The 14913-nt window shown below is 54.9% G+C and overlaps 1 protein-coding gene across 1 annotated transcript; it reads left to right on the forward strand.

Annotated features, from left to right (window-relative positions):
• Nucleotides 1-76: 76 nt before the first annotated feature.
• Nucleotides 77-14418, forward strand: ODAD3 (outer dynein arm docking complex subunit 3). Its single transcript, XM_050770336.1, has 13 exons — nucleotides 77-518; nucleotides 4279-4400; nucleotides 4521-4598; nucleotides 8891-9061; nucleotides 9150-9251; nucleotides 9363-9488; nucleotides 9668-9790; nucleotides 11021-11173; nucleotides 12180-12340; nucleotides 12414-12570; nucleotides 13189-13344; nucleotides 13810-13894; nucleotides 14078-14418. The coding sequence occupies exons 1-13, from the start codon at nucleotides 275-277 to the stop codon at nucleotides 14188-14190; spliced, it is 1791 nt and encodes a 596-aa protein (XP_050626293.1). The 5' UTR covers nucleotides 77-274; the 3' UTR covers nucleotides 14191-14418.
• Nucleotides 14419-14913: the final 495 nt, after the last annotated feature.

The raw sequence follows: 14913 nt of genomic DNA on the forward strand, positions 1-14913 counted from the left end.
TCTGCCCCGCCCCTCTGTTGGGACCGCCCCTCTATGCAGCCTCAGCCAATGAGAACGCACTGTCAGCCACGGAACGCGGGTGGTCTCCATGGAAACACTGGAGGGAGACGGGAGGCGGTTACCTAGCAACCGAGAGATGCGGAGAGCAACCACCTAGCGGTCGGAAAGTGCATTTTTCAGAGCCCTAGGAATCCGAGCTGACGGATCCCTGACAGGAGCGACTGACTCCTAGTTGTCCCCCTAACCCCTAGGGGCCTTCGGCCCCAACCCCATCATGACATCTCCCCTGTGCAGGGCGGCCTCCGCCAACGCCCTGCCTCCTCAGGACCAGGTTTCGACGCCCTCTTCCAAGGTCAAGGGCAGGGAGGCTTCGGGCAAACCCAGCCACCTCCGAGGCAAGGGAGCAGCCCAGGCCTGGCCCCCCGGCCGTTCCAAGGGAGGATCCTTCCACAGAGATGCCCGGAAGCCCTCTGTGCACGCTCAGGTGGCTGAGTTACATAAAAAGATACAACTGTTAGGTAAGATGGCTCCAGAGGGTACAGAGGGTCAGGGGTCAACAGTGCCCATCCAATCTTCTGACCAGGCATGGTGTGACAAAGGTATTTCTCCAGCATGAGTCTAGGTGAACAGTTTCTGGGCAAAAACTCATACTTGATTCATGTTTTTCATCCTCTCTCTCTCAAAACTTCTCATGAGTTCAGAACCGAATGAACTGTACTTCATACTTTCCTGTAATTTATTTTCTCTCTCTCTCTCTTTTTTTTTTTTGGCAGAAATCTCACTCTGTTGCCAGGCAGGAGTGCAGTGGAACGATCTGGTCTCACTGCAACCTCCGCCTCCCAGGTTCAAGCAATTCTCCTGCCTCAGCCTCCAGAGTAACTGGGACTACAGGCACGCGCCACCATGCCCAGCTAATTTTTGTGTTTTTAGTACAAAGGGGTTTCACCATATTGGCCAGGGTGGTCTCAATCTCTTGACCTCGTGATCCGCCCACCTCAGCTTCCCAAAGTGCTGGCTAGGATTACAGGTGTGAGCCACTGCAGCCGGCCTTTTTTTTTTTTTTTTTTTTTTCCTTTTTTTTTTAGACAGGGTCTTGCTCTGTTGCCTAGGCTGGAGAGCAGTGGCATGATCTCGGCTCACTGCAATCTCTGCCTCCCAGGTTCAAGTAATTCTCCTGCCTCAGCCTCCTGACTAGCTGGGACTACAGGTGCATGCCACCACACCTAATTTTTATATTTTTAGTGGAGACAGGATTTCACCATGTTGGCCAGGCTGGTCTCGAACTCCTGATCTCAAGTGATCCACCGGCCTTGGCCTCCCAAAGTGCTGGGATTATATGTGTGAGCCACTACGCCCAGCCTTCTTTCCTTCTGACAGGTTCTTGCTATGCTGTTCAGGCTGGAGTGCGGTGGTTCGATAATAGCTGGGCTCAAGCGAGCCTTCCACCTCAGCCTCCTGAGTAGCTGGGACTACAGGCATATGTCACTGTGCTTGGCTAATTTTCTTACTTTTTGTAGAGATGGGGTCTCACTATGCTGCCCAGGCTCGTCTCGAACTCCTGGGTTTGAGCAATCCTTCCTCCTCAGCTTCCCAAAGTGCTAGGGTTATAGGCATGGGCCACCGCACCTGGCCTGAGCATAGATTTTAGAGCCAGATTTTCTGGGTTGGAATCCTGACTCTGCATAATGGTTGTCAGCCTTGGGGGACTAAGAGTAACCTAATTGTTCTCAGTTTCTCCATGTGTGAAATGGGGATAGTAACGGTACAACATAGGTACCTGAAATGTGTAAAGTACTTAGAACAGTGCCTGGCACATAGCAAAGTACCATAAGGTGTAAACCAATGGTTCTTGTTAGAAAAGGGTTAGTTTGCCCCACAGTGGCCATTTGGCAATGTCCTAAGACATTGAGACCAGCATGGCCAACACGGTGAAACTCCATCTCTACTAAAAATACGAAAAATTAGCCAGGCGTGGTGGCGGGCATGTCTGTTGTGGGTGTGTGTCTTCCACTGGCATCTAGCGGGCAGAGGTGAAGGTGCTGCCCAACATGCTACAAAACACAGGAGAGCTCCCCACAGCAAATAATTATTCGGCCCAGTTGGTCATCCTGAGGTTGCAGAATCCTTGTGTATAAGCCATTATTATTGTTTTTGTTGATATTATTAAGAGGTAATCATGGCTGGGCGAGGTGGTTCACGCCTGTAATCCCAGCACTTTGGGAGGCCGAGGCGGGCGGATCACGAGGTCAGGAGATCGAGACCATCCTGGCTAACACAGTGAAACCCCATCTCTACTAAAAATACAAAAATTAGCGGGGCGTGGCGGCGTGCGCCTGTAGTCGCAGCTGCTGAGGAGGCTGAGGCAGGAGAATGGTGTGAACCCGGGAGGCGGAGCCTGCAGTGAGCCGAGATCGCACCACTGCACTCCAGCCTGGGCGACAGAGCGAGACTCCATCTCAAAAAAAAAAAAAAAAAAAAGGCCGGGCGCGGTGGCTCAAGCCTGTAATCCCAGCACTTTGGGAGGCCGAGACGGGCGGATCACGAGGTCAGGAGATCGAGACCATCCTGGCTAACACGGTGAAACCCTGCCTCTACTAAAAAATACAAAAAACTAGCCGGGCAAGGTGGCAGGCGCCTGTAGTCCCAGCTACTCGGGAGGCTGAGAAAGGAGAATGGCGTAAACCCGGGAGGCGGAGCTTGCAGTGAGCTGAGATCCGGCCACTGCACTCCAGCCTGGGCGACAGAGCGAGACTCCGTCTCAAAAAAAAAAAAAAAAAGGGGTAATCTTGCATGATTGCTTGTGACCTTAAGCAATTTAATCAGCCCAGGCCTCTGTCTTCTCATCTGTGCAAGGCGTATGATATGCCTGTGCATATGGATACCTATTGGCACATGATATATGGCATTTGGAAACCTCTTAGTCCAACATCCAAAACATAATAAATGCTCAAAGTGAAGTACAGTTGATCCTTGAACACCATGTGTTCACGTATATCATTCATCCTTTCAAGTTTAAAAAAATTGAGATGGGCAGGCTGGGTGTGGTGGTTCATGCCTGTAATCCTAGCACTTTGGGAGGCTGAGGCAGAAGGATTGCTAGAGGCCAGGAGTTCGAGACCAGCCTGGGCAACATAGACCCTTGACTCTACAAAAAATAAAGTAGCTGGATGTGGTAGCACATGCCTCTAGTCCTAGCTACTTGGGAGGCTGAGGCAGGAGGACTGCTTGAGCCCAGGAGGTTGAGGCTTCAGTGAGCAATGATAGCACCACTGCACTTCAGCCTGGGTGACAGAGCAAGACCCAGTCCCAAAAAAGAAAAGAAAAGAAAATACAACAGTCATGGGATGCAAAACTTGAGTATACAGAGGGACAACCGTTTGTATCTGCAGTTTCCACAGGGCTGACTGTAGGACTTGAGTATGGAAGGATTTTGGTATACTCGGATCCTGGAACCAATTATCTGAGTATACCCAGGGACAGGGGTTTTTTTTGTTTGTTTGTTTGTTTGAGATGGAGTCTTGCTCTGTTGCCCAGGCTGGAGTGCAGTGGCAGGATCTCGGCTCACTGCAGCCTCCACCTCCGGAGGTCAAGTGATTCTCGTGCCTCAGCCTCCCGTAGCTGGGATTACAGTCACCTGCCATCATGCGCAGCTAATTTTTGTAGAGGCGGGGTTTCACCATGTTGGCCAGGCTGGTCTTGAACTCAGGCGGATGACCTCAGGTGATCCGCCCACCTCTACCTCCCAAAGTGCTGGGATTACAGGAAAGAGCCATTGTGCCCAGCCTCACACCTGGCTAATTTTTGTATTTCTAGTAGAGACGGGGTTTTACCATGTTGGCCAGGCTCAGGCTGATCGACGATTGCATTCTTACAATATTAAGTTGATGAGGCCAGGCGCGGTGGCTCACGCCTGTGATCGCAGCACTTTGGGAGCCCGAGGCGGGCCGATCACCTGAGGTCGGGAGTTCGAGACCAGCCTGACCAACATGGTGAAACCCCGTCTCTACTAAAAATACAAAATTAGCCAGGTGTGGTGGCACATGCCTATAATCCCAGCTACTTGGGAGGCTGAGGCAGGAGAATCTCTTGAACCCGGGAGGCAGAGGCTGTGACGAGCCGAGATTGCACCATTGCACTCCAGCCTGGGCAACAAGAGCGAAACTCTGTTTCAAAAAAAAAAAGTTGATGATTGCAAAAAAGGTCTTCCCTCTGGGATATTGCACCCACCCAGCCACCCTCCCAGTAACTGTGTGTCTGTCCACTTCCCCTGCCTGCCAGAGGGTGACCGGAAGGCTTTTTTTGAGAGCTCTCAGTGGAACATTAAGAAGAACCAGGAGACCATCAGTCAGCTCCGCGAGGAGACTAAGGCACTGGAACTAAAGCTGCTGGACCTGCTCAAGGTAAGGGGCGCAGGGGTGGGTGGAGGGTTCCTGTGGCAGGGATGGGGGGAGCAAGGAGGTAGCACCTGGCCTCAGGGGGAAGAGGCATGCTGAAAGGTGACTGGACTTCCCTCCTTGCAGGGAGATGAGAAAGTTGTCCAGGCAGTGATTCACGAATGGAAGTGGGAGAAGCCATACCTGAAGAACAGGACAGGCCAGGTTTGCCCACCCTCACTCCACCTCCTCCTTCATTTCCAGCCTGGGTCCCCTCACCTATGAACTCCAGGCTCACCCTCTCCAATCCTTCCTGCACAGTAGCTGCCATTCGTATGCTCATTCAATTAAATCTTTATTACTAACTGTCCTTGTATCTGGCATCCTGGCATGGTAGTAAATGCAGTGAAAAAGCAGACCAAGTCTCCACTTCTAAAAGCAGCTCATATCCTAATAGGGAAAATAGGTTTAAAAAAAAAAAAATCACAGCCGGGTGCAGTGGCTCACGTCTGTAATCACAGCACTTTGGGAGGCCGAGGCAGGCAGATCACCTGAAGTCGGGAGTTCGAGACCAACATGGAGAAACCCCCGTCGCTACTGAAAATACAAAACTTAGCTGGGTGCGGTGGCGCACATTTGTAATCCCAGCTACTCAGGAGGCTGAGGCAGGAGAATCGCTTCAACCTGGGAGGTGGAGGTTGCAGTGAGCTGAGATCACGCCATTACACTCCAGTCTGGGCAACAAGAGCGAAATTCCATCTCAATAAATAAATAAATAAATAAAATTTAAAAAAAAATTTTTTTAAGTCACTTGAACCCCGGGGGCAGAGGCTGCAGTGAGCTGAGGTTGTGCCACTGTGCTCCAGCCTGGGCGACAGACGTGAGACTCCGTCTCAAAAAAAAAAAAAACAAAACAATGACCGACCAGTGGCACATGTGTGTAATCCCAGCTACTCGGGAGGCTGAGGCCGAAGGATTGCATGAGCCTAAAAGTCTGAGACTGTAACGAGCCACGATTACACCACTGCACTCTAGCCTGAGTGACAGTACAACCTGTTTCTTTTTTTTTTTTTTTTTTTTGAGACGGAGTCTCGCTCTGTCGCCCAGGCTGGTTGGAGTGCAGTGGCCGGATCTCAGCTCACTGCAAGCTCCGCCTCCCGGGTTCGGGCCATTCTCCTGTCTCAGCCTCCTGAGTAGCTGGGACTACAGGCGCCCGCCACCTCGCCCGGCTAGTTTTTTGTATTTTTTTTTTTAGTAGAGACGGGGTTTCACCGTGTTAGCCAGGATGGTCTCGATCTCCTGACCTAGTGATCCGCCCGTCTCGGCCTCCCAAAGTGCTGGGATTACAGGCTTGAGCCACCGCGCCCGGCCCAACCTGTTTCTTTAAAAAAAAAAAAAAAAAAAAAAAAAAAGAAGAAAAAAAAAGGCCGGGTGCAGCGGCTCACGGCTGTAATCCCAGCACTTTGGGAAGCTGAGGCGGGCAGATCACGAGGTCAGGAGATCGAGACCATCCTGGCTAAACCCCGTCTGTACTAAAAATACAAAAAATTAGCAGGATGTGGTGGCGGGTGCCTGTAGTCCCAGCTACTCAGGAGGCTGAGGCAGGAGAATGGCTTGAACCCAGGAGGCGGAGCTTGCGGTGAGCTGAGATTGGTGCCACTGCAGTCTAGCCTGGAAACAGCGTGAGACTCCGTCTCAAAAAAACAAAAACAAACAAAAAAACAGAAACAAAAGATAAAAAATCAAAATAAAGGCCAGGCGCGGTGGCTCGTGCCTGTAATCCCAGAACTTTGGGAGGCCGAGGTGGGTGGATCACCTGAGGTTGGGTGTTCGAGACCAGCCTGGTCAACATAGCAAAACCCCGTCTCTATTAAAAATACAAAAAATTAGCTGGGCATGGTGGTGCATGCCTGTAATCCCAGCTACTCGGGAGGCTGAGGCAGGAGAATCACTTGAACCCAGGAGGTGGAGGTTGTGGTGAGCCGAGGTCATCCACTGCACTCCAGCCTGGGCCACAGGACCAAAACTCTGTCTCAAAATAAATAAATAAATAAATAATAAAAAATAAAACACAGTCTAGGCATGGTGGCTCTTGCCTGTAATGCCAGTGCTTTGGGAGGCCAAGGCTGGAGGATTGCTTGAGCCCAAGAGTTCGAGACCAGCCTGGCAACATAGTGAAACTTTGACTCTACAACAAATACAAAAGATTAGCCAAATGTGGTGGCGCAGGACTCTAGTCCCAGCTACTCACCAGGCTGAGGTGGGAGGATCACTCGAACTGGGGAGGTCGAGGCTGCAGTGAGTCATGTTCATGCCACTGCACTCCGGTCTGGGTGACAAAGCAAGGCCTTGTCTCAAAAAATAATTTTTTTTTTTTTTTTTTAAATTTGAGACGGAGTCTCGCTCTGTCGCCCAGGCTGGAGTGCAGTGGCCGGATCTCAGCTCACTGCAAGCTCCGCCTCCTGGGTTTATGCCATTCTCCTGCCTCAGCCTCCGGAGTAACTGGGACTACAGGCGCCCGCCACCTCGCCTGGCTAGTTTTTTGTATTTTTAGTAGAGACGGGGTTTCACCGTGTTAGTCAGGATGGTCTTGATCTCCTGACCTCGTGATCCGCCCGTCTCGGCCTCCCAAAGTACTGGGATTACAGGCTTGAGCCACCGCGCCTGGCCTCAAAAAATAATTTTTTTTTTTTTTTTTTTTTTTTTTTTTTTTTGAGACGGAGTCTTGCTCTGTAGCCCGGGCTGGAGTGCAGTGGCCGGATCTCAGCTCACTGCAAGCTCCGCCTCCCGGGTTCGCGCCATTCTCCTGCCTCAGCCTCCTGAGTAGCTGGGACTACAGGCGCCCGCCACCTCGCCCGGCTAGTTTTTTGTATTTTTAGTAGAGACGGGGTTTCACCGTGTTAGCCAGGATGGTCTCGATCTCCTGACCTCGTGATCCGCCCGTCTCGGCCTCCCAAAGTGCTGGGATTTCAGGCTTGAGCCACCGCGCCCGGCCAAAAAATAATTTTTAAAATTAAAAGGCTGGGCATGGTGGCTCACGCCTGTAATCCCAGCACTTTGGGAGGCCGAAGTGGGTGGACCACTTGAGCTCAGAATTTCATGACCAGTCTGGGCAACATGATGAAACCCTGTCTCTACCAAAACTACAAAAATGTAGCCAGGCGTTGTGGCATGTGTCTGTGGTCCCAGCTACTGAGGATGCTGAGGAAGAAGGATCACTTTAGCTCAAGGGGCAGAGGTTGCAGTGAGCCAAGATCGAGTCACTGTACTCCAGCCTGAGTGACAGGGTAAGACCCCATCTCAAAAAACAAAACAAAATAAAACTGGGCTGGGTACAGTGGCTCATGCGTGTAGTCTCAGCACTTTGGGAGGCCCAGGAAGGAGGATGGTTTGGGCCCAGGAATTCGACACCAGCCTGGGCAACATAGCGAGACCCTGCCTGTATAAATTTTTTTGTTTGTTTTTTGGTTTTTTTTGAGACGGAGTCTCACTCTGTCGCCCAGGCTGGAGTGCAGGGGCATGATCTCGGCTCACTGCAAGCTCCCCCGCCAGGTTCACACCATTCTCCTGCCTCAGCCTCCCAAGTAGCTGGGACTACAGGTGCCCGCCACCACGCCCGGCTAATTTTTTGTATTTTTAGTAGAGATCGGGTTTCACCATGTTAGCCAGGATGTTCTCGATCTCCTGACCTCATGATCTGCCTGCCTTGACCTCCCAAGGTCCTGGGATTACAGGTGTTAGCCACCGCACCTAGCCTAAACAATTTTTTTAAAAGAAAAAAATGGCCAGAAGTCAGCCGGGTGAGGTGGCTCACGTCTGTAATCCCAGCACTTTGGGAGGCCGAGGCAGGTGGATCACCTGAAGTCAGGCATTCGAGACCAGCCTGGCCAACATGGTGAAACCCTGTCTCTACCCAAAATACAAAAATTAGCCGGGTGTGGTGGCACATGCCTGTAATCCCAGCTACTTGGGAGGCTGAGACAGGAGAATTGCTTCAACCTGGGAGACGGAGGTTGCAGTGAGCCAAGATCGTGCCAGTACACTTCAGCCTGGGCAACAGAGCGAAACTTCTTTTCAAAACAAAACAAAACAAAACAAAAATTAGCCAGGTGTGCTGGTGGGAGCCTGTAATCTCAGCTACTTGGGAGGCTGAGGAGGAGAATGGCGTGAACCCAGGAGGAGGAGGTTGCAGTGTGCCGAGATTGCCCCACAGTACTCCAGCCTGGGCGACAGAGCAAGACTTCATCAAAAAGAAAAAAGAAAAGAAAAGAGAAAAAAAATTTTGTTTTAAATTTGTAGAACCCTGAGCCGATGTAAGATCACCAAGGTGGTGGATATAGACAGAGAGAAGACCCTGGTGCTCTCTCTCCAAAAACAGCACAGAAGGGGTGGCCAGGGAGGTGGGTAGAAAACGGGAGAGGGGAGTCCTGGAAGATATGGGAGAAGGAAGGGAAGAAGGGCTAGATGTGTGTCGGGGTAGGGTGTTCAGGCCCCTGCTTTCGCTCCCCTCCTTGCAGCAGGCCCTGGAGCACCTCGACCACCGGCTGAGGGAGAAGGTGAAGCAGCAGAACGCCCTGCGTTACCAGGTGGTGTTGCGGAAGAGGCGGCTGGAGGAGCTCCAGCTGCAGCACAGCCTGCGCCTTCTGGAGATGGCGGAGGCGCAAGACAGCCACACGGAGGTGGCCAAGGTAGGGGCGGGTGAGGCCTGCAGGGCAGAGGGTCGTGTGGGAGGGACTGAGTGCGGAGGGCCCTCAGCCCAGCCCTGCCGCTCTCCAGACCATGCGGAACCTGGAGAACCGCCTGGAGAAGGCCCGGATGAAGGCGCAGGAGGCCGAGCACATTACCAGCGTGTACCTGCAGCTCAAGGCCTATCTAATGGTAGGGACTTGGAGGGCTTGGGTGAGATGGCAAGCAGGGAGGGCGGGCTTAGCCAGGGACAACAGTCACAGGCCTGCCCCATCTTCCCAACCCCTCCCCACCACGCCCCAGGACGAGAGTCTTAACTTGGAGAACCGGCTGGACTCCATGGAGGCTGAGGTGGTGAGGACCAAACATGAACTGGAAGCACTGCACTTGGTGAACCAAGAGGCCCTCAATGCTCGGGACATTGCCAAGGTGCCACCCCTCTTGCTCTCGGCCATCCTGCCCAGATGCCGCGGTCTCCCAGCTTGAGAATCTGACCTCAGCTGTCCCTGAGCTTCCCCAACGCCCCCGCCCCCATCTATCTCCCAGCACCCTGCGGCGGGCAGCGATAGGTGCCAGCTGGTCTCCCTGCTCCCCTGCCTGCCCTCCAGAACCAGCTGCAGTACCTGGAGGAGACCTTGGTTCGAGAGCGCAAGAAGCGAGAACGCTACATAAGTGAGTGCAAGAAGCGTGCCGAGGAGAAGAAACTGGAGAACGAGCGCATGGAGCGCAAGGTGGGCGCACCCAGGGGTGCGCGCCTGTGACTCCAGCCCTGCCCGGCACAAACCAGCCATGCCCTGGCTCTACCTCATCCTAGGCCTTCTCCCGCTTCCTAAGTTTCTCCTAACTCCGCCCCCTCTCTGACTTCACCCCCATTTAGTGCAAAGACTCCTCCCACATCTCTGACCCCGCCTCTCCTCGCCTCCCCTCCTACGCGACAGCACCATTTTGGCTCTGACATGGCCTCCAGCCTTCCCCTTGCTCAGTGACTCCTACCCATCCTTTCCCAACTGACTAGACTGCCTGTCCTAAATCTGACCCTGCCTCTAACCCAACCCTTGCTTAAGGCTCCGCCCCCTCACTCTTGGCCCCGCCCCTGTACCTGCCCTGAGGCTGCCACTCATCCAGCCCTCACCAAGGTTTTTTTTTTTTTTTTGAGACGGAGTCTCGCTCTGTCTCCCAGGCTGGAGTGCGGTGGCGCGATGTCGGCTCACTGCAAGCTCCGTTTCCCGGGTTCACGCCGTTCTCCTGCCTCAGCCTTCCCAGCAGCTGGGATTACAGGCGCCCGCCACCACGCCAGGCTCATTTTTTTTGTATTTTTAGTAGAGACGGGGTTTCACCGTGTTAGCCAGGATGATCTCGATTTCCTGACCTTGTGATCCGCCCGCCTTGGCCTCTTAAAGTGCTGGGATTACAGGCGTGAGCCACCGCGCCCGGCCAAGGGTTTTTTGTATTTTTTTTTTTTTTTTTGGTAGTTTTTTCTGTGTGTGTGTGTGCGTATATATATATATTTTTAGACAGGGTCTCACCCTGTCGCTCAGACTAATTATAGCTTACTGCAGCCTTGAGCTCCTGGGCTCAAGCGATCCTCTCACCTCGGCCTCCCAAGTAGCTGGGACTACAGGCGCCCTACCACGCCCTGCTAATTTTTGCATTTTTTGTAGAGATGGGGTTTCGCCATGTTGCCCAAGCTGGTCGCGAACCCCTGGGCTCAAACGATCCTCCGGCCTCAGCCTCCTAAAGTACTGGAATGAAAGGCGTGAATCACAGCCACCACCACCCGCGCTCGACCTTGTCCCACTTTCTGCCCGGGTGCCTTTATCTGGCCCCAAGCTTTTGCGCTCTCCCTTCTCTCCAGTTTGAGCCCTGTTCCCTCCTGGGCCCCAGTCTGGATCCCCCTCCCCGGCCCCGCCCTAAGCGCTGTCCACGGGCTGACCCTGGCTCTGACCTCAACCCACGAGCAGACGCACCGTGAGCACCTACTGCTACAGTCTGAGGACACCACCCAGGATAGCCTGCATGCCAAGGAGGAGGAGCTGCGGCAGCGCTGGAGCATGTACCAGATGGAGGTGATCTTTGGCAAGGTCAAGGACGCCACTGGCACTGCCGAGACGCACGTGAGTTCTGCCCGCAGCCCTCCCCGCCCTGCCCCATCCACCCCAGACGGGCCCCAGGGGTGCCCAGGCTGGTGAAACCGGCACACCCTGCCTCCCCTCTCTGCCAGGTCAGTTCTTCAGCTCACAAACCTACTCCTTTCTTGAAAAACATCCCTTCCCCCTCCAGCTACCGTTCAGTTGTCCTGCTGCCCTTCACAGCAAAACCCCCAGAAGCTGTCCACACTCGCTGTCATTTCTACACTCGCCTTCCGTTCTCTCTTGAACCATGCTAATTCCTTTGCCGTGCCAGCTGTAGGAGAACTGAGAGTTTCCTCTCTTGTTCTGTCTCCAGTGTCTGTAACATGGTCTGTGACCCAGTAGACCGCTCAGATCCTGGCAAGTGGGGTCCCTGCGCTGGGTCCCTCACTTTACAGCGTCTTCTTTGCATTATTCTAAGACCAATGTGTCCCCTTTGGGTCCTGGTTCCCGCCAGTGAACACTGGACCCCAACCCTGTTTCTCCCCTCTGGGTGCCCGCCAACCTGCTGCTCCCCCCATGGGGCCAACCCCTGAGGAGTTCCGGGACTCCCACCTATTGGAGGACACCTATGGGGTCATCTGGGGCACTGAGGCGCAGCCCCTTTCCAGATGTGGGCCTTGTGAGCAGATGGCTCCGAAGAAGGGAGGTATTTCCTATGGGATCAGGCGAGATTCGCGGCCAGAAATTGATGGCACGTTGATTTTTGGAAAGAAGCTATGCTCGCCTGTCCAGCTGCCCCCGAATTTGAGCTGACTCAAATTCCTTATATAGGCCAGAAAGAGCCCCCGCAAAAATGATATATCCAGGGCTGCTCATCCTTGAAGCCACCCTGAGTCCAACCCACAGTGTCCCCATACATTGCTGTGCAAAAGACGCCAGCTCAGGCCACCTGTCCTGCGTGCGATAGGACGCAGGGTGGGGGAGAGGAGGTGGAGCGCCCCTGCGCCTCTCTAGGCCCTGGCTCTGACTGGGGCTGGGTGGCCCACAGTCGTTGGTGCGGCGGTTCGTGGCCCAGGGCGACACCTTCGCGCAGTTGGAGACGCTCAAGAGCGAGAACGAGCAGACGTTGGTGAGGCTGAAGCAGGAGAAGCAACAACTTCAGCGGGAGCTGGAAGACCTCAAGTACTCAGGGGAGGCCACGCTGGTGAGGTGAGGCGCCAGGGCCCTGGGGAGGGCGGTGGGGCGGGCTGAGACCCCGGGGTGACCTCCCGGCTCCCTCCAGCCAGCAGAAACTGCAAGCCGAGGCGCAGGAGCGTCTCAAGAAGGAGGAGCAGCGGCACGCCGAGGCCCAGGACCAGCTGGAGCGCGCCTTGCGGGCGATGCAAGTGGCCAAGGACAGCCTAGAGCACCTGGCCAGCAAGCTGGTCCACATCACTGTGGTAGGCCCCGCCCGGGGGGAAGCCCCACCAGGCCCTCACGGGACCAAAGAGGCGCAGCCACAAAGCAGGGGTTCCTGCCACACCCGCTTGCCCTGGGGAACGTGGCCTGCCACATCCTCTGTCCCGAACGTCAGAGGCCCCGCCCACAGGGGAAGCCCCACCCCATTCCCCGCCCCACCTCCCTGGGGAAGCTCTCACACCCCAAGGAAGCCCAAGACTCCCCTCTCAAGCTCCGCCTCCAAGGGAAAGAAGTCCCACCCTGTCCCAGAAAACCTCGGAGACCTATCTGCAATTCTGGAGCAACCCGAGACAGACGCCCTATCCTGCCCGCAGCAGAGGCCCATTTCTTCAGGAGGCCATCCCACAATGGTCTCCCTCGAATCCTTACTGTTCCCAAGAGGCCTCCCCGAAACCTTTTCATATAGAGCTAGAGTTCAGAGACTCCCCCATCGCAGACCCGGCCTTGATCTAAGTCCCCGCCCACAATGGCTAGGATGGCCCCTGTAGGTGGGCCCTTAGCTCCTAGGCCCAGCTCCCGAGAGAAAAGCCCCGCCCCTGGGTGGCGCCTTCCAATAGGCCCCACCCCTCTCGGCTGACCCGGCTCTACCTTGGCCACAGGAGGACGGCCGCTTCGTGGGGAAGGAGCTGGATCCCCAGGCAGATAACTATCTGCCAAGCCTGCTGGGCCTCGTGGAGGAAAAGCTGCTGAAATTGCAGGCGCAGCTCGGGAGCCACGACGTGCAGGAGATGCTGCGCCACATCGCTGACCGCGAGGTGCCCTGCAGCCCTGGGGCAGAGCTCCAGAGCTCTAGTAGTGGGGCTGGGTCGGAAAACCAGGGAACTGGGGGCCACTTCGAGAGACCAGAGTGCAGGCTGATCAGCCAGGAAGGGGTCTCGGGGACACAACGGGTGAGGTTTGAGGAGCTAGGGGTGAGCCCGAGCCACGAGGGAAGAAACCAGACGAGGTGCGGGCGGATCCCGGGAGGCTAGAGGACGCGGCTGGGGGATCGGGATGGGGAGAGGCCTATAGCAGGGCCCCAGAGACCAGGGGCGGACCTGAGTGATGAGGAGGCGAAGCTGGGTATCAAGGTGTCTGCTGAAGGAAGGATGGAAGTGGGCAATGGTCTCCAGTTGGAACCAGGGCATATCTCCGAATGGGGTAGGGAGGAGGGGGAATGTGATTTCTCGGTGGCCCCTGGCCCCTCCCACCTTCCTCTCTCACTTCCCATCCCCGCTTAGTTCCTCGCCAGCTTAGAGGGAAGGCTGCCCGAATACAACACCCGCATCACGCTGCCCCTTGCCACTCCCAAGGACAAGTTTTTTGGTCAGTATGGGTGGGGGGATGAAGGGGTGCGGTTAGGGCCCCAAGCTGGGGAACAGGAGGTTGTCCCATACCCTGCTCAAGGCCAAGGTGGGGGTGGAGTGGGGTGGTAAAGGGAAGGGGTACCAGGAATGGGGACGTGGATCCCTCATCGCTCCCTGCTCATCCCCCCACCCCCCCCCGTAGATGAAGAGAGTGAGGAGGAGGACAACCAGGTAGTGACCCGCGCATCGCTAAAGATCCGTTCCCAGAAATTAATCGAAAGCTACAAGAAGCACCGTCGCTCTCGGAGGCCCTAGAGTCGCCCTGACACCCACCTGGCGGCCCCCATCGGTGCCCCCAATCCCTCCGGGTCTAGCGCAGGCCCCACGGGGCCCCTTCAAGGGCTGAACGCGGCCCGGACAGGGAGCGGAGGCGGCCAGCGGCGCCCGGAGGGGAGGAAGGGGCCGGGCCAGACGTTCCCACAGTAAATCTCCCCAGCCGAGTCTGCCCCGGCCTCAGAGTTGCGCAATAAAGGTTACTGACCACGCCCCTGGCATTCATCTCTTTTTGACCCTGCACCACCCAAGAGATGGCTGTCCCTGAAAACCCAGGGCCACAGACTCTGCCTCCTCCAACCTGGGTCATGATGACTCCCATCAGCTGGTGACGCAGATGGAGCTTAAAAATGGGAGATGGCCGGATGTAGTGGTTTTACGCCTGTAATCCCAGTATTTGAGGAGGCTGAGTTGGGAGGATCACTTGAGTCCAGGAGCTTCAGGCTGCAGTGAGCTATGATCATGCTACTGCACTCCAGCCTGGGCCACAGAACCAGACCCTGTCTCAATAAATAAAATAAGGGCGGGGTGCAGTGGCCCATACCTGTATTCCCAGCACTTTGGGAGGCTGAGCTGGGTGTATCGATTGAGCCCAAGGGTTCCAGAATAGCCTGGGCAACATGGTGAAAACCAGTTCTTACCAAAAAAAAAAAAAAAAAAAAAAAAAAAACGCTGAGCAACTGAGCATGGTGGCACGTGCCTGTA

The sequence above is a fragment of the Macaca thibetana genome, chromosome 19 (genome assembly GCF_024542745.1).
Source record: "Macaca thibetana thibetana isolate TM-01 chromosome 19, ASM2454274v1, whole genome shotgun sequence".
NCBI lineage: Eukaryota > Metazoa > Chordata > Mammalia > Primates > Cercopithecidae > Macaca > Macaca thibetana.

Excerpts from the sequence above, each read along its gene's own strand:
- ODAD3 (XM_050770336.1), top strand. The coding sequence starts at position 275 with ATGACATCTCCCCTGTGCAGGGCGGCCTCCGCCAACGCCCTGCCTCCT. Across the intron at positions 4,401-4,520 it reads AGCTGCTGGACCTGCTCAAG|GGAGATGAGAAAGTTGTCCA; the intron begins GTAAGGGGCGCA and ends CCCTCCTTGCAG. Across the intron at positions 9,252-9,362 it reads AGCTCAAGGCCTATCTAATG|GACGAGAGTCTTAACTTGGA; the intron begins GTAGGGACTTGG and ends ACCACGCCCCAG.